Here is a 20,809-nt window from a genome sequence, read left to right on the forward strand (position 1 = left end):
GAAAGGGAACTACTAAAAACACCAGCTACATACATACAGATAGTGATCTGAGAAATACGAATGGAATAAATATACCTCTAATTAAATTACATTATTCTAGTTCTCTATAGCATCTAATCTAATCTATAACTATCCCATACCCAGTCTATCCTGTATCATATGGATATCAAACCCCCTCTTTACCCGATCCATTAATTACTCTCTCCCACATGCGCTTTCATCAAAGCCGAACTAAACCGCATACCGACTCCAACCCCGAATCACCACACCATAGCGATAAAACACATACGGCACGGGTGTCATCAACGCACTAATCGCCCCCAAGATCGTCAACGTCCAATGCACCCCCATATTACTATAAAAGGGGATCCCCACGACCGTCATCCCGCCTGCCGCGCAGTAGCGCGATACTGTCATGAAGCCCAGCGCAGAGGCGGCGTAGATGTCGTATGCGTCGATGACGTACATGTACGAGGAAATGAAGACGCAGATGGTGCCGAAGCCGAAGACGGTGGATGCGATGATGGGGGACCATATTGAGATTGAGCTCTATTTATTCATCATGTTAGTATTTTTCTAGAACTGGGGGTGAGAGAGGGGGGGGGGGGGGGGGGGGGGGTGTACGTAGTCAGTCCATCCCATCCAGAATAATCCGATGGGAATGGCGGGGGCACCGAGCATGGCGAACCAAAGACGGTTCTCGGGACGAGCGACGTGCTTGTGTTGCTGGGTGGGTTTTTGGGTATCATCGTCGTCGAGGTTCGGTTTCTCAGAGTTATCGGCGCCATTGGCGTTGGGATCGGCAGTGACTATTTCCGAACTGGCCGATCGGGGGGAAGCCGCTGCAGATGCAGCAGCGGATGCAGCCGCGTCGGAGAATTCGCGCTTTGTCCAGACGTACACGACGGGGACGAAGAGTCCGGCCATTGAAATGCCGACGTACATGGCGACCCAGACGATGTTGGTCAGGCCTTGGGAGAGGCCGTGCACGTCGCTGAAAATATACGTGTATCCGTCGAAGAAAGTGAAGAGCACGATGTAGATGACGGTCATGTAGAGAGAGATTAGCAGGATGATGGGTTCGTGGATGGTCAGGGCGAATTGTCGCATGCAGGCGGTTCCGATGCGAGAGAACAGCGCCGTCTCCTGCAGATCCATTGATGAGCGGTAGCGATTGTCGCCCGTTTGGTGGCGGAGATGGTGCGCCTTCCATTTCAGGAGTAGGGGGCCGTAGGTCTCGGGCTGCAGCAGGAGGATCAGAGCCAGGATGAAGCCTGCCAGAATGAGGATAATCCAGTTGGTCCAGCGCCAGGAGAGGGTGCCCTCGCCCATGTAGGAGGCGATGACAGGGCCGAGGACGGGCCCGCCGAAGGAGAGGATGGCGTAGAGAGGGAAGAAGAGGGTTTTCTCCAGGGGGTTCCAGAGGTCGGCGATGGTGCCGCCGGCGCAGGTTAATGGTGGACAGCCGAAGATGCCAGCAAGGAAGCGGAAAGCGAGCTGTGCGCCGATATTGGGGGCCAGTCCTGAGGCCATGACGAAGATCATGAATAGCGTGAGGGAGCCGGTGTAGACGGCATTGCGGCCTAGGATTTCGGACAGAGGTCCAGAGACGAGCGAGCCTGCTGCGAAGCCAAGCAGATACATGCCCGTCGCGAGCGATGCGACGACATTGCTGATGTTAAAGGCTGCTGCGTTCTGGGGAAGCACGCCAGATTCGATGGACGAGGCCGCACCCACGGCGAAACCCAGCGCGGACACCATCAGGGTTGCGCCGATGCGGGTGGCGCGGCTGTAGTTGCGCGGATTGATGGGATCATGGTCACCGTCCCAGTCGACGAGCAGGACGGACGAGGACGAGCCATCGTTCTCGACTACGTCCTTCAGCTGCACGCCCGGCAGCAGCGGACTGGAACGGCGGCGCGAAACTGCGTTGGGAGCATCTCTGGGGATCCCCTCCGGCAGGTCATCTTTGGCGACGCCTGGTCGGGCAAACTCCGGGAAGTCTTCGAGCTGTTGGCGCACGGCATGGCCAATGCGGCGGTACTGAAGATAGGCCTGCATGGAGGGGAGATGTCTGTCAGTGGGAGAGGCACAGGAAGAGAAGAAGGAAAGGAAAAGGGACAGACGAGAGAACCACCTTGGAGACGAAAGAACTACGCAAATCCTGGGACCAAACAGTGCTGAATAATGGCCAGTCCAGTCTCGGTCGATAACTAAGGTCCGGGTAAACGCAATCACGTTCAACGGCGGGTCTCTTTTCTCGAAAGGCAAAGAAAAAAGAGACTTCAAAGTCAAGCCTTGAATTTGGTGGATCACCAAGTGGAGCCTGAGTGGAGCCTGGGGCCACACACTCGGACTTCTCGCCGACTTTTCTTTGCTTCTACACAAAACATCCCGAGATAAGACATTGAAATTTAACAAATGGAAATTCCGACTGTATTATCACATCCGATGAAGTAGTACCAATGGAATAGTAGTAGTAGTAGTAGGTACAGACCGACTCAATAGAAAATTAGTTACGTCTACATGTATGTACTCCTCTCGCCACATCTTTCTTCTACTCGCTGTCCTCTGCGAAATCATCCTCCGAATCTCCTCCGGCTCCAAAATCGTCACTGTCATCATCAATCACATATGTCTTCTTCTTGGCCGTTGCCGTGCGCCGCGATGGCCGGGTAGTGGGCGCTGCGGGAGAATCCAAGATATCATTAGCCATCGCATCAATGTCGTCATCCGACAAGTCATCCGCTAACTGCTTCTTCTTTCCGGTCGTCTTGGCTTGCTTGGAAGCGTACGCCTTGGCCGCCGGCGACAGCGCCGTCTGCTTAGCAGATGCAGCCGTCGTGGTGGTGGCATCCTTCTTTGGCCGTCCTCGTGGCTTCGCGGCCGGTTTGGCTGCCGCTGCCTTGCCTCGGGCCGCCGGCTTGGCCTTGGTAGCGGCCGGCTTCACTGGCTCATCCTCCTCCTCATCGCTGTCAACTAACGTCTTGGTCTCCTTGGACTTAACCTGCAGCGACCGGCGCGGAGAGCTCTGTGGGACGAGCTTGCTGTAGTCAGTCTCGTCTGCGTCAAAATCGGGAGACTGCTTCGAGGCCTTGGAGCTGCTGGCCAGTCCCGAGGTGCTGCCGGCCCCAGAGCGCTCCGAGAACAGCTGCCGGGAGTCCGATGTCGATCCGCCGGTAGTGCCGCCGATCCCCTTGACCATTTTGCTCACGTCGCCCAGGAGGTCGTCCCCGTTGTCGCTGTCCGAGTCACTCAAGGTGTACTTGGCCGGCTTGCGCGCTCGACTGGGCGCTGGGTCAGCCTTGCTAGTCTCGGCAGCTTGCGCCTTAGTGATCTCCATGAACTCGTCGTCGTCCAGCTCGATCTCCTCTTCCGCTGGCTTGGCCTTCGCTTTGGCCGCCGGACGGCCCCGTTTAGCTGGTGCTTTCTTCACCTCAGTACTGTCGGGATCTTCGGCCTTAACTTTAGACGCAGCCTTGGGTGCAGCCCGACTCTTCTTCGGCAGGATTTCCACATCGGATTCGCCTGTCTCTTTCTCTTCTTCCTTCGCTGGCGCTGCCGGCTTGCTGGCCCCGCGATTCTTCTTCGGCATCACCTCCATTTCAAAATCATCGTCGTCGTCATCGTCGTCCGCTGCAGGCTTGGGCTTAGGAGAGGACTTGTTCAAGAAACTATGGAGCGTGCCTTTAGGCTCGGCCTTCTTCGGACCGCGCTTGGTCTTCGGTGCGGCGAAGTCTTCATCATCCGAGTCATCATCCTTAGCAGCCTTGCGCTTGCGGGCACCGCCACGGCCCACAGCCGTCATCAGCTTGGAGGAGGTACGGCGGCCCATGTTTGCCACCTTACGCATGCGACGAGCTTCATCGTCGAGCTGGAAGCGCCATTCGTTGATGAAGTCATCCAAATCCCGCTTCCAGATATCTTCCTTGGAAAGCTTGATCAAGGTGTCAATTTCCATCTCCTTATCACCAATCTGGCGACGGAGGCGCTCCACACGCTCCTGGGTCAACGACCAGATCGCCATACCCAGCAGGTAGTCATACGCGTTGGAAAGATTGCTGGTATCATCGACGTCTTCGGATTCCTCCTCATCTTCAGCAGCTGGCTCGGCTTCCCCTGCCTTGGCAGCATCCGCCACCTTGGGGAATGGCTTGAAGCCCTTGTCCTTCAGCTCCACAACGAGCACATTCTTCTTCTTCTTCGAAACGACGAGCTCACCGTCGACGATCATCTGGACAAAGCGCGCCTGGTTGCTCAGCTTCTCCAGCTCCTTTTGCATTTCGTTGAGTTGGTATTGCTAAACTTCGGTGTTAGTAGACAGCACACTAGCATCAAGTTCGTCTGGGAATGGCCTACCTTGCGGCGCTCGTAATACTTCAGACGGACTGCAAAGAATTCCTTCAAAATGTCGTCCACTGTCGCATATTTGGTAATCCGACCCTCGGGATCAAACGCAACCAAGTTCGTGGTGGCGATGGTCTTCGTCAGCTTGAACTTTTCTTCCAAGCCTTCTTCGACAGCAGACTTCAGATGCTTCTCATCCATCTGGATTACAAAGTGAACCTTGGTGTGCGTGTTGTAATCCTTGTAGTCCTTGATGAACGACGGTGTCTTTTCCGCCTTGATGATATCTTCAAGCTTATCCTTGAAATCCTGAGTCCAAGTTCGGATGGGCAGTTCGGTGATTTCCACTTCCTTCTCACCAGTCTCTTTGATGATACCGCTGAATTTGAAGCGATCACCGCCAATAGAAGTGACCTCACCTGTGAACCCACGGAACCAGGGCTGCATAGGTTTGATCTCCTCGCCATTCATCAGCCGCTTCAGGTTGTCCACGACGTCCTCCGGGTTGTAGTTGGGAATCGAGGAACTCCAGCCGGTACCGATACCGTCCGCACCGTTGATCAGAATCATGGGAACCACCGGCATGTAGACCTCAGGCTCGATAGTCTTACCATCGTCGACGTTGTAGGTCAGTAGAGGCTCGTCTGACGCATGGAAGATGCGGCGCGCGAACGGGGACAGCCGCGTGTAAATATAACGCGCACTGGCGCAGTCGGAACCACCCTGAAGACGACTACCAAAGTTACCGCTAGGCTCCAGGCAGTTGATGTTGTTGGACCCAACAAAGGTCTGCGCCAGACCAACAATGGTTTGCTGCAAGGAAACATCACCGTGCTGGTACGCGGTCATACCCGAGACGTGACCAGCCAACTCGACGACCTTCATGTCCTTCTTCAGATTGCGACGGAAACAGGTGTACAGAACCTTACGCTGACCAGGCTTCAGACCGTCAACAACAGAGGGAATCGAACGAACATTGTCCGCCATACTGAACAGGATAAGCTCCTTGTTGATGAAGTCGGTGTAGGTGATCTTCTCAACGGAATGATCCAAGAAGGTTCCGGGCTTGAACTGCCGCAGCCACTCCTTACGCTCGTCAGCCTTCTTCTTCGAGAAAGCCAGCTCGATCAACTCCGCCTCGTTATCCTGCATGGTGTGGAACTCCTTAAGGTGACGGTCCAAGTCGCGGAAGTAGACCTGGGCATCCTCAGTAGTACTGGTACCCAAACCCTTGTAGTACTTGTGATCCCAACCACGCTCATGCTGGTGCTCCTCCGCCCATGCCTCGTACTCGGGCATAGTGAAGAAAGAACGCTGTTTGGTAGGGTTCTTGGGATCACCCTTCCACACCTTTACAATGGGGGTGATGAATTCAATCAAGAACTCGGGAATCTTCAGCAAACTGGGAAACTGGGCCTGTAGGAAGTTGATGAGCAGGCCCTTGATGTGACTACCGTCGTGATCCTGATCAGTCATGATCATCAAGTGACCGTACCGAAGGCCGCGGGTGTCGGTATACTCCTTCTTGTGCTGCAGACCCAAGAAGTTCTTGATATTCTGGATTTCCTGATTTTTTGAGATCTGGTCGAAGGAAGCGTCACGGACGTTGAGCAGTTTACCTCGGAGCGGGAAAACACCAAAAAGATCCGGGCCAACAACCGCTCGACCAGCCATGGCCAGACCCTTGGCAGAGTCACCTTCTGTGAGGATCAGGGTGCAGTGATGGCCGTCCTTGGTGCCGGCCTTGTTGGCATCGGTCAACTTGGGGTTGTTCATACGGGAGCGCCGGCCACCGTCCGTCTTTTTGAGCATCTGATCGGCCTTCTGCTGGGCGAAATGCAAGATGTTGTCCATCACCGCTGTCTTCAGGACCTTCTTATAGAAGTCTTCATCAAGCACACATTTACTACCAAATTGGGAAGCCTTAGTCGTCAGCTGTTCTTTGGTCTGGGATGTGAATGCCGGGTTGACAATCAGTGCGTTGACGAAGATGAAGATGTGGTTTCGGATCTGGGCTGTTTTCAACGTGGCGCCGTTTTTATTCTTCTTTTTCACTTGCTCAGCCAATCTATTACAGATCTGATCGGCAATGTAGTTAACATGGGTACCACCAGAGGTGGTCGCAATGGAGTTTACGAAGGACACCTGTTGGAAAGCGCCATCGGAAACGGCGAAACCGACCTCCCAGCGAGGGTCTGGGCTGCAAGTAATAATCTCGTCCTTCGGGGCGGGACCAGTGTCTCCACGTTCCTTACGAATAGCCTTGGTGTACATCTCCATGTACTTCTTGAAGCCGCGGATAGGGATGCGAGTGCCGTTTAGCTTGACATTCACCTTTGCAGTGCCTGCCAGGTCATACACACGACGCTTGACAAGAGCCTCGAAGTCATCATCCATGCCGTCCATGCCGAATTTGGCGTAGTCTGGCTTGAACGTGACCTTGGTGTAGTCTTCTCCCTTGGCCTCGGTAATCTTGGCCTTGCCAATCTTGGTCATGTTTTCCGTCCATGTCTGCCTATATTTCTTCTTCTGAGACGAGTCCTGAGTCTCGATGGAGAACTCAGTGGAGAAAACGTTACAGAGCTTGGCACCGAAACCGTTACGACCACCGGTGACCTTCTGTTGCGTGTCATCGTAGTTGGAGGAGGTGAGGAGATGACCAAAGATCAACTCGGGGACGTAGATCTTTTCCTTGGCATGCATTTCGATGGGAATACCGCGGCCATTGTTCCAGACACTGATCACGCCCGACTCACGGTCGACCGTCACGCGGATCTCGCTCATATTCTCGTCATTTTGTTTGTTATCGGCTGCGTTGACGACAATTTCATCGAAGATCTTGTAGAGACCGGGCACATAGGAGACCTCACGGTACTCCATTCCCTCCGACTCCGAACTGTATACCCACATTTGCTGCGTCGTGCGTTCGACGGAGCCAATATATGTATCGGGACGTTTAATGATGTGTTCAAGTTGTGTAAGCTATAAATGCGACTGTTAGCCCAAGTTTGGCCCAGCGACGCCGGAAATACTTGCCTTCTGGTACTTCTCTGATGCATTGTTGGACTTTCCGGGCTCTACGGAATCATCTTTTCCAAATGATTCATTTTCCACATCCGCGAGGGGCTTAGCGCCGCCCTTCTTGGAGGGACCAGCCGTCTTCTTCGCCTTCTTGGGAGGGGTGTGCGACAGAACAGAGTCGTCGGACATGTGATCGTCATCGTCGTCCATATTGTCGTCGTCATCGCTATCCGGTTTGGCACGTTTTTTCGAAGCCGCCTTGGATGTGGTCTTCGTAGTGAGGGTGGTCTGGGTGAGCTTCTTAGGCGCTGCCTTAGAAGCTGCCTTCTTGGGGGCTGCCTTGGCCTTGGGCTTCTGTAATTATCATGAGCTCGCTGAGTCCGAAGCAGGAGGCTAGAATGAGAAGAAGTGTTACGTACCGGAGCGGGCTCGGGGACGAAGTCGGAGCTTCCTTCGTCGTCGAAGACGGAGTCGTCCATGATCGAATCGTCCATTATGAGGGGATAACGCTTCGCACGCGCAGGTAAAGGGAGGCGAACGGAAAAGGAGGATAAGGAGTGACGGGAAGGGTGAAAATTTCAGCGAGAGAAAGATTTATGAAAGAACAACCTGCAACCAGCGAGGCCGTAGAAAAAGTAGGGGATAAGTAAGTAAAAAGAGCAGCCAATTCCCCAGATAGGCTACTTTATGTCGACCGTGTGTTGTTTGTTGTCGAAGTCTTTGTTGACGCGCTCAATGCGACGCTGTGCTGCGGCAGAGAAACAGTTCTGGCCGCTGACCGCCCTCGGATCAATGTCGGGCCTCTGCTGAAGTGGCGCTAAAGTGGCTCAAAGAGGAAATCTCCAAACACTCGGGCCCAAAGCGGAAGGCACGACCAAAACATGCAAGGCTGGCGCGGGGGAGGGGGATTTATCAACAACATAAAGAAGTCACTAACACCGGGCAAGGTTATTCTTAGCACAAAGACCTACATCAAGTGCAGCGAACAAGGGATGCCATGCGATCATTGCTGTTCAACCCTTTTTTGCTGTGAAGAAACATGATTCACCCACGTTGACAGCTGCCACCCATGTTGTGGCGGTCGCCTCGGACACTGAGTGATGTTGAATAGGTGACACTGAGTAGACGGAACTATGTACCACCAAATGACTTCTGTATTGTTATAAGCTACTATTCGTTGGATTCAATCACCTCTACTACTCTTTAAACAATTTCTTTCGGTATCAGAACAGTAATCGGTATTACTAGTAGTATTCATCTGACAGAGTCAATGTGATGACAATTAGTTGAGAGGTGGGTGTCTTGTAGCCGAGAAATATATTATCCATCATCACAAGATTACTATCTATCTATCGATCAAGTCCTTGGGCAACTGCTGGGCAATACTGGTCGATAGTAATACGCTCTCTACCTCTGCCAGGGTTATAGAGCTTCTCAATAGTACTCTGCAAGGCAATGGAGATCACAATATCACCCATTCAACTGACTCGATCTTCCCTTCACTTTCCTCTTCGCTCAGATTCTCGCGGCCTTCTAGAAGCCTGGTGGAAGGCTAAGTGTTGACCCGTAACGGTAATTTTCACAGTGGGTCTCACATCATCCAATAAACGCAGCCAAGACATACTATCTGACCAATAAACAGAAGCCGAACCCGACTTGAATCAGATGAAACTGGTCATGTCACGTTTTAAAACAGGAGTCAGGGGCCACCCCCTCAACACAACAACATGCTTCCTTCACCACTGGCCAGATGCTGTCGAAGGGGCGGTTACTCCGACACTGATTCCTCGAGATCTTTTCATAGATAAGCCAGCTCCGACGATTTAGCCTTGCGATTTGCGGTCCAAAGGTCCAACGCCTCACCTAGCCCCTCCGTGACCCCTCCTCGAGCCCGTCTCTAGTGGATCAAGTGCACCGGCCGATAAAAAACTATGCACCAGATGGGGTCGTGGATCGACCGGCCCCGAGCGAAACGACGGTAGGGCCATGGGATATTGCGCTGGCATCACTAGTGTAGACATTCGACCCTTCGAGAAATCACCCGCGGGAGAGAAGGAGGGCAGGCCGGGTCGATCAGGGAATTCCACGGTTCGCAGGCCGTGGAGAATGGCTCCATTTTGATCAGACGGTGATAAGCAATTCCAGATCGTAAGCAAAATCTACGTAATTCCAAAGAATGTTGCTTAAACTGTGTAATGGAAAGCAGGCTGTTTGGTAGTATTTAAGCTGTAGATGAACAGTAGTCTGGGATGATTATTGAAAATCGATCGACGGGGAGAGAAGAATGGGGGATGTTGAGTGGCCCGCCCAAGTGTTGCCCCTGAAGGACTGAAGGAGGGAACCTGACAGGTTAATGGCGATTGTTAGTGTCGGGGACTAACCGTCGCCAACGCTAATAATACTCGCGACGCTCCTGATCCCTTTCCCCCCCCCATCCGGCCTTGAAATCCAAAATCACCGCCGTTTCCTTCCTTGCCTCTGCTCGTCATCCTTTCTTCTTTCTGGCCCCTCAATTCCACGCGCTGGTTCTTACCTTCGACCCCCCTTCCGCGCCGGAGAGATATGCTGTCGTTATTGACAGCCCCTCCCTCGACTGTCCGCCCTCCTTATCGTGTCTGGCCGCTGGCTTAACCCCTCCGTCGCCCTTTAAACACTTACACCCACCCCCTAACATCTCGAACTCCCCGAGGAATGCGCCTTTGACACCGGCATTCAACGTCACAGCCCAATCAGGAACGCAATGGCCATGGAGAACGCCGATCGCTCCCCCTCCCACGTCCATTCGGACTCCGTCAACACTGGGTCCCACGATACCGACTCAATGGTCACCGTGCCATTGACCTCCAATTCGGAACACACCCAACCCGACTGGCGCTCTCTCAACATCCCTCAAACCCCTGTCGACGTGACATCACCAACCCGGGAGCACTCAAGTGATGGTGAGGAGGACTCCAGGACAACCCCGACCCAGGAACCAGCAAGGACAGACCTAGATCAATGCTCCAATAATGGCGATGCTAGCTCGATACGGTCCCGCAGTAGCGAGGAGCGGGACAGAAGCGATGCAGTGGATTGGGAGGAGCTGGAAAAGACAGAAGAGCAGGAACCCCGTTGTGAAGGATCGGATGAGGTGCGTATTTTTAGTCCGAGAGAAATTGAAAGATGCAGCAGTTGACGTGTACCAGTCGACTGCTCTTCTCTTAGCGCGTTTGGAGCAGGAGAACAACGCTCTTGCGACGAACCCCAAGTCTGCTCTGGCAAGCAAGTCGCATGCGCAGCGAGTCACCCGACCGTCTCGTGCGCAGTCCTTGCACCAGATCAAGCGACTGATTGACGAGGACCCCCGATCATCACTACGCTACTCCCAACTGCCTCCTCCGCCAATGACCGAACTCGAATTCTGGGCAGCGCTGGTCGCAGATTATCCCCAAACGGCCCAGAGACTACCTACACTGACCTCGAACAAAATCCGGAGCGGTGTTCCGCCACCACTGCGTGGTGTGGTGTGGCCCAGCTTGGCGGGCGCCCGGGATAACACATTGTTGACGGAATACCAGCGATTGTGCGGCGAGACGAGTCCATATGAAGGGCTAATTGGGAAAGATATTGGCCGTAGCTTTCCCAATGTGGAGATGTTCCGGGATCCCAATGGTGAGGGGCAGCAGATGCTCGCACGAGTGCTGAAATGCTTCAGTCTGTACGATACGAAGATCGGCTACTGCCAGGGACTGGGCTTTGTCGTCGGTCCCTTGCTGATGCACATGACGGATGCAGAAGCGTTCTGCGTACTCGTTAGGTATGTGGACGATCTAGCTATGATATAGCGTACACTTCAGAACTAACCAGTGCCTCAGGCTGATGGACCATTACGACTTGCGGACCTGCTACCTTCCTGATCTCTCCGGTCTTCATCTTCGCGTCTATCAATTCCAGAACCTGCTGGCTCGCCTGCGACCTGGCTTGTTCGCACACCTTGAGATGCTACATGTTGAGCCGGTCTACGTATCGCAATGGTTTTTGTCCTTCTTCGCTGTCGCATGCCCGCTGCCCATGCTTCTACGGATCTACGACGTTATCTTCCTGGAGGGTGCCTGTGAAACATTGATGCGGGTTGCTCTCTCCCTGATGACGCGAAACGAGAAGAAGATTATGGCATGCGCAGAATTTGAAGATGTTATGCAACTGTTGCTTTCGAGGAGTTTGTGGGATACGTAAGTCTTCAGTCAAGCCAATCATGATTTCATCTAATTCCCATAGGTATGCCTGCCACGCGGACGACTTCGTGAACGACTTTGTTTCTCTCACGTCGCTTGTGACAAAGGAAAGCCTCCAGGCGCTGGAAGCTAGCTATAACCAATCACAAGGAGTTCCAACCGGCATTTCGTTCCCTCAGATGCAGGCAGCAGCTTCTCGATTCCTCGGGCGACTCTGGGCGGGGTCTAACTCACACAACTCCGTCAAGTCCATCAGTCTCAATCCCAACAGTGCAAGTGCGTCTAACCTGTCCAGCATCCGACGATCAACGTCCAAACAGAGCATGACATCAACCCTCAATTCTGTGGAGTCCGCCTCCGATGCCAGCACCGCCCCGACGGAACTGTCGACAGACGTACAAAAGCCACGTGCAAAATCAGCCATATCCCAGCACAAAGACCGCGACCTCCACTCACAAATCGAGGATCTCCTCATGGCTCTCAGCGACCTTCAACGCCAACATGCCGACCTCACGCGAGAACTGCAGCAAGAACGGGAGGAGCGCGAGGAAGACCAAGTTCTTGCCAAGTCAATGCTGCAATACATCAAAGAGACTTCCGATGAGCCACCCATGGATTTAGTTCACAAAGCTGACGCGAGATTCGCCATGATTGAAACGCACAGGGTCGTTTCAACCGACCAAACCAAGCACCAACTGCGCGACGACCTCAACCGGTACAAGGAGATGCATGAACTCGAATCAAATCGATGCAAGAGCCTGACGCGTCGTATTGATGAGCACGAGAAAGAAAATGCATCCCTTCGAGAACAACTCCGCGAAGCACGCGGCCGTATCCAAGACAGCTACCGTGAGCGCCAGCGGCTCGAGCGAATGGTCCGGGAGCTACGCACGGTCAAAACCAAGACCAGGAACTCCGACTCGACGCCGTCCGAAACCTACGGCTCCCCAACCAGCGACACCAGTGAAGGCTACACCAGCACCGGTCTCCGGGAATTGAAACTCGTCCGCACCAACTCACAAAAGAGCCAAAAGAGCACCACAACATCGACCACGTTCAACAAACGATCCAGCAGCCTGGGACTGCAATCCGTCCTTGCAACCGAGAATAACAAACCGGCAGCGGAGGAATCGCTACTGCTTGAACTTGTCAATGCAAAAACGGCAGAAGCAGTCGCACGCCAAGAACTTGAAGAAGTCAAAGGCAAACTGGACTCGATGCGGAAGGTCATGGCACGAAACGGGATCATACCTGAGGGTCGACATTCGTTCCTGGGCAGGCCACCGTCTATTGCGAAGGCGCCGACGGAGCCAGCACCGAATGGAGGCGGACTGTTTAGTGGATGGGGAAGACGTGCTGTCTCAACCAGCAATGAGTCTTACGACGGACGATAGACATGCCAGAGTACATATGCCTAAGGCTGGCTGGTCTACGTCTCTCGAGAATTTCCTTGTATCACTTTATTTCTTTATTTCTGTCATATTTCTGCTTGGAGTTCACCAAAGCGGATGCATGTATGCCTAGACGGGATAAGATGGTGTTAGATTGTATGATATCCCTCCTGTACAGATAACACGTACAAACATAATAACAGTGAAGAATAGACAACAACCAAAGAAACAAATTTAAAACAGAACCATTATCCTACAGAGAAAACAAGCACTATTAGAAACTCTCACCTACCAAGCCCTCTCCACTCCCTTCTTCTTCAACTCCTCCTGAAACACCGAATAAGAATCAAACATCCCGGACTCCTGAAAATACCTCTCGTAATGCGCAATCATCTCCGCCAATTTCTCCGGCATCCTCTCCGCAAGATCTTCCACCTCCCCCAAATCCCTCGACAGATCATACAACTCCCACTTCCCCTGCCCCCTTGGCGGAGGCAAAAACAACGCCTTCCAATTTCCAACCCTCACAGCCGCAATACCCAGCTGCTCCCACCCCACAACATCTGCATGATAGATATCGACGTCTACTTTGGATTCCAGCAACGGCCGCCAGGAATGTCCGCGCACGGGTGCTACTTCCCTCCCACGGAAGGTTGTTCCGGGGAGATTGATACCCGCTAGATCGAGCACCGTGGGGAGAATATCCATCACTGTGGTGAAGGTGTTGGTGATAGTTCCTGGCTTCATACCAATGGTTTCGTTAAGCAGGGGCGGATACCGCACAATACACGGACACCTGATTCCCCCCTCCGTTGTGAAGGATTTGGTAGCTCGACAGGGCGCAGTAGCCGCCGAGGCCCATTGGGGCCCGTACCATACAAAGGAGTTATGGTTTCCCAGATTCTCGAGCGAGTTGTCGTAGTATTTCTCGATTACGTCGCCTAAAGTAGCACCCGCTAGGACGGGGATAGCTTCGAGGAGCTGACCTTCCGCGCCGTTGTCGGACATGAATACCACGAAGGTATTGTCCCATTCGTCTATGGATTGGAGATATTCACGTACGCGCCCGATGTTCACGTCGATGAGATCGACCATGGCGGCGTAGATCTCCATGGCGCGGGAGGACTTTGCCTTTTCTTCCGGAGGTAGCTCGTCCCAGGGGGTCGTGCCGAGGGTGATTATGGGCGCTGGATCGACATCTGCTGGGATGAGGCCGTTTTTGATCAGGCTTTGGAGACGGCGGCTGCGGAGGGCGAGGGGGCCGTCGGCGTATTGGCCGTGGTATTTCTGGATGGTTTCGGGGGGTGCTTGGAGGGGCCAGTGGGGGGCTGTGAAGGGGAGGTAGGCGAAGAAGGGTTGGTCCTTTCGATCCGGGGTGCGATTCTGGAGAATGGAGAGGAGATTATCGGTAAATGTGTTGGAGGAGTAAAAGTCTTTGGGTAGGTCTGTGTCGCCGTTTAGGAATTGGTCGTCGCGCATCCAGAGGCCTTGCTTGTCGCCCTTAAGGATGACTCGGGGCTTTTCGGTGGTGTCGTAGAGCTGGGGCTCGTGGTTGTAGTGGTTGGCTGCGCCGGGGAGGAGGGTAAAGACTTTGGTGAAGCCGCGGGAGCAGGGGGCTACATCTTTGGTTAGGCCTAGATGCCTGTGTTGTTGTATGGATAGCGTTAGTATGCTTGTTGGAAGGTGAAGCTGAAGGGAGGAGAGACGCACCATTTGCCGGACATGCAGGTGAAGTAGTCGTTGTCTTGTAGGATCTCGGGCAGGGCTGCGACTTTGTAGTTTAGATAGCCTTCGTATCCGGATTTACCGTCGAAGATGTGTGGAAATCGGTTTCTTCTCTCGGCCATGACGCCCAGTCCTGCGATATGCGCATCTGTGCCTGACAGAAGCATCGCCCGTGTCGGTGAGCAGGAAGCCGCAGTGTGGAAATCTGTCATGCGGATGCCTTCCATCGCTAGACGGTGCAGGTTGGGCGTGTCAATTTCTCCCCCAAAGGGAGAAGTGTCGCTGAAGCCAAGGTCATCGGCGACGATGACGAGGAAGTTCGGGCGTTTAGGTGTGGTCATGGTGGTGGTGTTGTGCTGAGGATGTGATTTTTTGTGTTTGATGCAACCACACACATGATTCCCATGAGGTGCTCGATAGCTCCATACTTATCTGATAAACATGCGCGCATATTGTTTCATTTCCTGCTACCTTGGCGATATTTTGAAAGAGACAGGTGATGTTATTGGACACTTGAAACTAACATGACTGTTAGCTCAGCCGCTAACGCTTGGACGGCACAATCAGCGATGGTACCATCACTCCGCACGATGGCTTCATCTACCTCCATTGATTACCCACCATTCTCCCCACTGCGTGACGACTTAAGCTTATAGTGTCCGGTACTCGGCCAGACTACGGCTGTCGGTCATTTAGCGCAGAATTGACTGAACAGAACAGAGAGCGCCACTCCCCTCCAGACGCCTCTGGAGCGATATGGCAACATTGCCCCAGAATGTCGCGATATATCTCGAGAAAGACTATAAAGAAAGTCAAGGGCGCGAGATGGCTTGGGTTATGCAAATCTGGCAAGGATTCATGCTTCTTCTGTAGCTCGTCTGAGTAGAAGGCTTCCTTGACTCTGCCGAGATATACTCGAATTCCGCTTAGTGCACTGCGCTTTGAACGGAAACAATGACAAGCCTAAAGAGCTTACAGAATCTGCGTCATGCTTTCACTTGGAATATGTTGATAGCATACGCTCTCATTGCCACTAGTGTCTTTAGCTATGGTTTTGACGACGCTGTTTACTCGACTATCCAGACTATGGACTGTAAGGAAAAGGGATCCCCTGTCTATGCATCCAAGTTCATTGTTGACTTTCTCCAAGCTTTCGAGAAACAATTCGGCACCTACGATAACTCTACTGGGGAATACGGATTCAGTACCCAGCATTTGGCCTTCCTTAATTCCCTCGGTCTGCCTGCGAAAGCAGCTGGCACATTCATCGGATGGGCAATTGGAGAATACTATGGACGTCGAGCCTGCTTTATCGGCATGCAGCTGATGTGCATTGTTGGTATCTCAGTCAGCTACAGCGCGACAACTTTTGGTCAGATCCTGGCCGGGCGGATGATAGTGCAGTGTTTCATTGGCTGGGAGGACTGGCTTGTGCCCATGTTCCTCGCTGAGATCAGTCCTAGTGTGGTACGTGGGGCGACGGTGGTGATATACGTCTTTGCCCACATGTTTGGCTCATTTATTTGTGCTATCATCACGTATGAAACGGCCAAGTTAGAGGGAAACGTTGCTTGGAAAATCCCGATCGGTGTGATGTGGGCGTTTCCCTGCTTCAATCTGCTCTGTAGTTGGCTTGTGCCAGAAAGCCCTCGGTGGCTTGTCCGAAAGAACAAAATCCAGGCGGCGACGAAACAGCTCGAATATCTGAACAAGGGGAAGGATATAGATGTTGCTGATGAAGTGGCTTTCTTGCAGGCGTCTGTAGAGGCAAACGCACAGACAAAAGGTTCCTGGGCCGAACTTCTCCAGGGGACCAACCGAGTAAGTCATTTCTTCTCGTACATGCCCTGAATCACGAGTGAGTGGTACTGACATCTGTAAGAGAAGGACAATGATTGCAGTCATGACGGCGGCTTTCAACCAACTGACCGGACAAGCCTTCGTCAGTCAGTATGGCAGTCTGTTCGTCAAATCCCTAAATGTCATGAACCCGTTCGCCTTCACGCTATTATCCCGGGGCATCTCGACCATGGGTCCTCTAGTTACCTTCTCCTTAGTTGACACTACTGGAAGACGACCCATATACCTGATTGGCGGTACCATGACCACCGCCCTGCTCATGACTTGTGGTGGACTAGGGACAGGCACCATAACCGATGGCAAAAAGCGTGGAGTTTGCGGGGTGCTCATGATGTACGGGCTGTTCTACATCATGTCATTCGGGTCTATGTATGCCCCCTTACCGCGGCGAGCATCAGTCTTCCTGGATGAAGCATGTGCTGACTATTCACGAACACCTGCAGTTCCGTAATCACAGGCGCAGAAACACCCCATCTCCGACTCCGCGATAAGACCTCGGTTGTTGCCTGGCTTATCCGCATTGTATGCGACTTTGCAGTCTCCTACTCTCTTCCATACCTACTCAAGGCCCCATATGCCGATCTCCAGTCCAAGGTTGGCTTTATCTATGGATCCCTTGCAGCCCTGGGAGTGGTTTGCGGATATTTCTTCCTTCCCGAACTCACAGGACGCTCCCTGGAGGAGCTGGAAGAGATGTGGCAGCGGCGCATCCCTGCGCGAAAGTTCGCTGGTATGTATCACGATTGGCTCTAAGTCCACTTGCTCCGACTTAATGTATGTTCCGAGCGAGCTAACGGATGAGTACAGACTGGGACTCAGACCGCACCGGAAGTATTGAAGCAAAAGAGGGCGGAACAGAGGAGGATGCTGAGAAGGCCAAAGGAGGACTGTCTCAGGTATATGTACAAAAGCTGTAAAAATGTATTCAATCAATTCCATTCTATCAGCTTCGACAATCTGTGATCAATTAAGTGAATGTGGGCCAGACAATCTCTAGAGTAATGGGGCCCCCATCGGCCTTTTTGCTTTTTGAGGATGAGCGGGGGTCACGGGTTGGCGGCTGTCGGCTCCTCCTTCACTGCCGTTCCCGAGCAATCGCTGCTCCACCCTTCGAGGTTTCCATGGATAGGAGGAGCCACAACTCAACACGCAGCTTTTGTATTTTCCAGTATCAACAAGCATCATAATAACAGTACCATGGCATTTACCACCGAGGTGGAGTTTGACCAGGCAAGCTAAATCTACCCGTTTGCGACCGTGTCGACACCATCCTTGCTAACACACAAGGGATAGGCATATGCCAGTGTCCGAGCCGCCTTCACCTCGGGTCGCACGAAGAGCAAAGATTGGAGACGCCATCAGCTTAAGAGAGCCTGGTGGATGGTCGAGGACAACAAGGGCCGCATTCTTGATGCCCTTCGCGCCGACTTGAACAAGCATCCTCTGGAAGCTATGCTGGGGGAACTTACGGGCCTCCAAAATGACATTCTGCGTACCCTTGACAAGCTAGACGAATGGACGAAGGATGAGAAGCCTACACGATGGGATCCCATCAACTTCCTGGGCGGAACTGTAGTCCGTCAAGAGCCATTGGGCGTGTCATTGATTATTGGCGCCTGGAACTTTCCTTTCATGTTGACACTACAACCCTTGGTCGCTGCCATTGCCGCTGGCTGTGCGGTGGTTCTAAAGCCATCTGAGGTTGCACAAGCCTCTCAGGATCTCCTGATGGAAATCATCCCTAAATACCTGGATCGCGACGCCATTCAATGCATCAGTGCAGGGCCTTTTGAAATGAAGCATATTCTTGAAACTCGGTTCGATCACATCTTCTACACCGGATCTGCAAAAGTAGCCAAGATTGTCTATACTGCTGCTGCCAAATATTTGACGCCGGTCACTTTGGAATTGGGGGGCCAAGGGCCTGCAATTGTTGCTCCTTCTGCGGACATTGACCTCGCGGCGAAACATGTCGCTTGGGCTAAGTTTATGAACGCTGGACAGGTATGGCTTCCTTTGTGAAACTAGAAGACCCACTCTTTCAGCCCTAACGTTGAATCTTAGGTTTGCATTAACGTGAATCACGTCCTCATCGACCCCAGCATACGTGAAGCTTTTGTAACAAGACTGATCCACTACTTTGATGAGTTCACTGGCGGTCGAGAGAACCAACCAGACTACTGCAGTCGCATCATTAATGAGCGAAATTTCGATCGTCTTGAGTCTCTTCTCGATAGAACATCTGGCAAGGTCATTTACGGTGGCATTCGCAACCGCCAAACTCGATACTTCGGACCTACCATTGTCGTGAACGTCAATCCTGATGATTCCCTTCTATCTGAAGAACTCTTCGGTCCCATTCTACCCATCATTGACGCGGACCTTGATACCGCCATCTCTTTCACTCGCAGTAATGAGCACCCCTTAGCCCTCTACGCCTTTACCAACGTTGAGTCGGAGAAGACACGCATTCAGAACGAGACTGCTTCTGGTGGTGTGACCTTTAATGACTGTATCCTTCATGCCGCTGCTCTTGATGCACCTTTTGGCGGTGTAGGAAACTCAGGTATTGGTTCCTACCATGGCAAGTACGGAATCCTTGCTTTCTCGCATCTTCGCACGTATGCGAACGCTATTCCAACTTGGATGGAAGGGGTTATGGGTGCGAGATATCCTCCTTATTCTGACGCAAACATGACGAAGCTATCACCGCCTGTCAAGGCGCCTTTTGATCGAGAAGGGAATGATATAACTTCTCGCAGCAAATTTCTGAGTACTGCGGCCACTCTGGCAGTTCTTGGTTTTTCAGTTTGGATGTTCGGAGCGAGGGAGAAGCTACCGCCTTATGCAAAGAACTGGTTGAGGAAGTGACGCTGTGTATTTGATGTATCTATTTTGATTGAAAGCACAATGCACGAGACTTTTGGAAGGCTGTTCCGTTCATACCGAGTTGGAGCCGCATACTGACATATTTAAGACGCCCTGATTGCTAAACGCGGATCTATTTATGAAACACTGTGACTCCTTTCTGACCCGACTTTTGAGTCATATCCCAAGTCTACGGATCAATATGAAGTCAATAAAAATGATACATGTGACTCTCCCAACGACTATAAATTGCCCCTTGAGCCCCCGGACTTTCTTCCCCAGACTTCTCCTCCTACAACTCCCCATTCTACCATACATTCACCTACTTTTCCTACTGTTCTTCATAATATTCTGCTGTTCTCTGCTATTCTCATGTCTCTTTTTACCATTTCCTTCCCTGTTCCCACCTTTCTTCCTCTTCTATCTTCTTTCTCGTCTTCATCCTTCTCTCTCTCTTCTTATACAACTCCTGGCTCTCTGTCTACAACAACTGAGCTGTCAGGTAAGTCGCCCTGCCCCCAGTCGACCAAAGCCATGTCAAGCCCTGGGGGCTTGTGATCACCTCCTACCTCGACTACCTCATCGACCTCGACTACCTCATCTACCTCAACCTACATCACCTGCCACGACCTGCCCTACCTCACCTTGCCCTACCTCAACCTGCCCTGCCTCGCCTTGCCCTACTTACCTACTTACCGACCTACCTACCTCACCTCAATCTGTCCTACCCCACCGACCTCACCAACCTGTCCTGCCTATCTACCTACCTGCCAATTTGCCAACCTGCCTCAGCATACAAGATATCAGGTAAGTCATCCTGTCCCCAGTCGACCCAAGCTATGTCAAGCCCTGGGGGCTTGTGGATCACCTCAACCTGCCCTACCTTGCCTACCCTGCCTCACCTTGCCTACCCTGCCTCACCTTGCCCTGCCTCACCTCACCTTACTTTGCCTGCCCTGCCCTGCCTCATCTACCTCACCCTACCTGCCTCACCTGCCTGCCTCAAACTGCCCTACCTTACCTTGCCCTGCCTCAACCTGCCCTGTCCTGCCCTGCCCTGTCCTGTCCTGCCTCACCTGTCTCCATCTCACTGCCTGCCTGTCTCACTTGCTTGCCTCAACCTGCCCTACCTCACGTCACCTTGCCTATCTCACCTGCCTCACCCGTCTCGATATACAATAACTGATATATCGGGTAAGTCCTCCCGTCCTCAGTCGACTCAGGCCAAGCCCTGTGACTTGTGAGCAATACCTGCCTGGCCTATCTCAACCTGCCTGGCCTATCTCAACCTGCCTGGCCTATCTCAACCTGCCTGGCCTATCTCAACCTGCCTGACCTACCTGACCTACCTGACCTACCTGACCTACCTGACCTACCTGACCT

The 20,809-nt window shown here is 52.7% G+C and overlaps 6 protein-coding genes across 6 annotated transcripts; 2 read left to right on the top strand and 4 right to left on the bottom strand.

The window, feature by feature from the left end:
- Positions 1-231: 231 nt before the first annotated feature.
- On the bottom strand, positions 232-2,061 carry BDQ94DRAFT_165517 (MFS transporter; the record flags this gene model as incomplete). The annotated part of the gene is made up of 2 exons (XM_026770327.1): positions 232-549; positions 625-2,061. 2 exons carry the CDS (start codon positions 2,059-2,061, stop codon positions 232-234), a joined length of 1,755 nt encoding a protein of 584 aa, XP_026631393.1.
- A 367-nt stretch (positions 2,062-2,428) lies between these two features.
- Positions 2,429-8,076, bottom strand: BDQ94DRAFT_133783 (DNA topoisomerase 2). Its single transcript, XM_026764359.1, has 4 exons — positions 7,788-8,076; positions 7,384-7,722; positions 4,360-7,329; positions 2,429-4,300 (listed from the first exon to the last, which is right to left on the bottom strand). The coding sequence occupies exons 1-4, from the start codon at positions 7,860-7,862 to the stop codon at positions 2,558-2,560; spliced, it is 5,127 nt and encodes a 1,708-aa protein (XP_026631394.1). The 5' UTR covers positions 7,863-8,076; the 3' UTR covers positions 2,429-2,557.
- Positions 8,077-8,662: 586 nt separating this feature from the next.
- Positions 8,663-9,672, bottom strand: BDQ94DRAFT_133784 (uncharacterized protein; the record flags this gene model as incomplete). The annotated part of the gene is made up of 2 exons (XM_026764360.1): positions 9,147-9,672; positions 8,663-9,076 (listed from the first exon to the last, which is right to left on the bottom strand). A coding segment is annotated over exon 1 (158 nt), but the record flags the coding sequence as incomplete, so codon positions are not given.
- Positions 9,673-10,108: 436 nt separating this feature from the next.
- On the top strand, positions 10,109-13,219 carry BDQ94DRAFT_179505 (putative GTPase activating protein (Evi5); the record flags this gene model as incomplete). The annotated part of the gene is made up of 4 exons (XM_026773403.1): positions 10,109-10,498; positions 10,554-11,164; positions 11,223-11,579; positions 11,626-13,219. The coding sequence occupies 4 exons, from the start codon at positions 10,109-10,111 to the stop codon at positions 12,974-12,976; spliced, it is 2,709 nt and encodes a 902-aa protein (XP_026631396.1). The 3' UTR covers positions 12,977-13,219.
- Positions 13,220-13,261: 42 nt separating this feature from the next.
- Positions 13,262-15,039, bottom strand: BDQ94DRAFT_165520 (arylsulfatase; the record flags this gene model as incomplete). The annotated part of the gene is made up of 2 exons (XM_026770328.1): positions 13,262-14,615; positions 14,684-15,039. The coding sequence occupies 2 exons, from the start codon at positions 15,037-15,039 to the stop codon at positions 13,262-13,264; spliced, it is 1,710 nt and encodes a 569-aa protein (XP_026631397.1).
- A 613-nt stretch (positions 15,040-15,652) lies between these two features.
- On the top strand, positions 15,653-19,429 carry BDQ94DRAFT_156372 (aldehyde dehydrogenase; the record flags this gene model as incomplete). The annotated part of the gene is made up of 7 exons (XM_026768619.1): positions 15,653-15,791; positions 15,849-16,519; positions 16,581-16,927; positions 17,002-17,288; positions 17,366-17,454; positions 17,852-18,562; positions 18,623-19,429. The coding sequence occupies 7 exons, from the start codon at positions 15,653-15,655 to the stop codon at positions 19,427-19,429; spliced, it is 3,051 nt and encodes a 1,016-aa protein (XP_026631398.1).
- Between the last annotated feature and the right edge of the window lie 1,380 nt (positions 19,430-20,809).

This window comes from Aspergillus welwitschiae (genome assembly GCF_003344945.1).
Source record: "Aspergillus welwitschiae strain CBS 139.54b unplaced genomic scaffold BDQ94scaffold_2, whole genome shotgun sequence".
Taxonomy (NCBI): Eukaryota; Fungi; Ascomycota; class Eurotiomycetes; order Eurotiales; family Aspergillaceae; genus Aspergillus; species Aspergillus welwitschiae.

Coding starts and splice junctions, on each gene's coding strand:
- BDQ94DRAFT_133783 (XM_026764359.1), bottom strand. CDS start 7,862: ATGGACGATTCGATCATGGACGACTCCGTCTTCGACGACGAAGGAAGC. Junction 7,723..7,787: donor TCGTCCCCGAGCCCGCTCCG/GTACGTAACACT, acceptor TGATAATTACAG/AAGCCCAAGGCCAAGGCAGC. Junction 4,301..4,359: donor AGTATTACGAGCGCCGCAAG/GTAGGCCATTCC, acceptor ACCGAAGTTTAG/CAATACCAACTCAACGAAAT.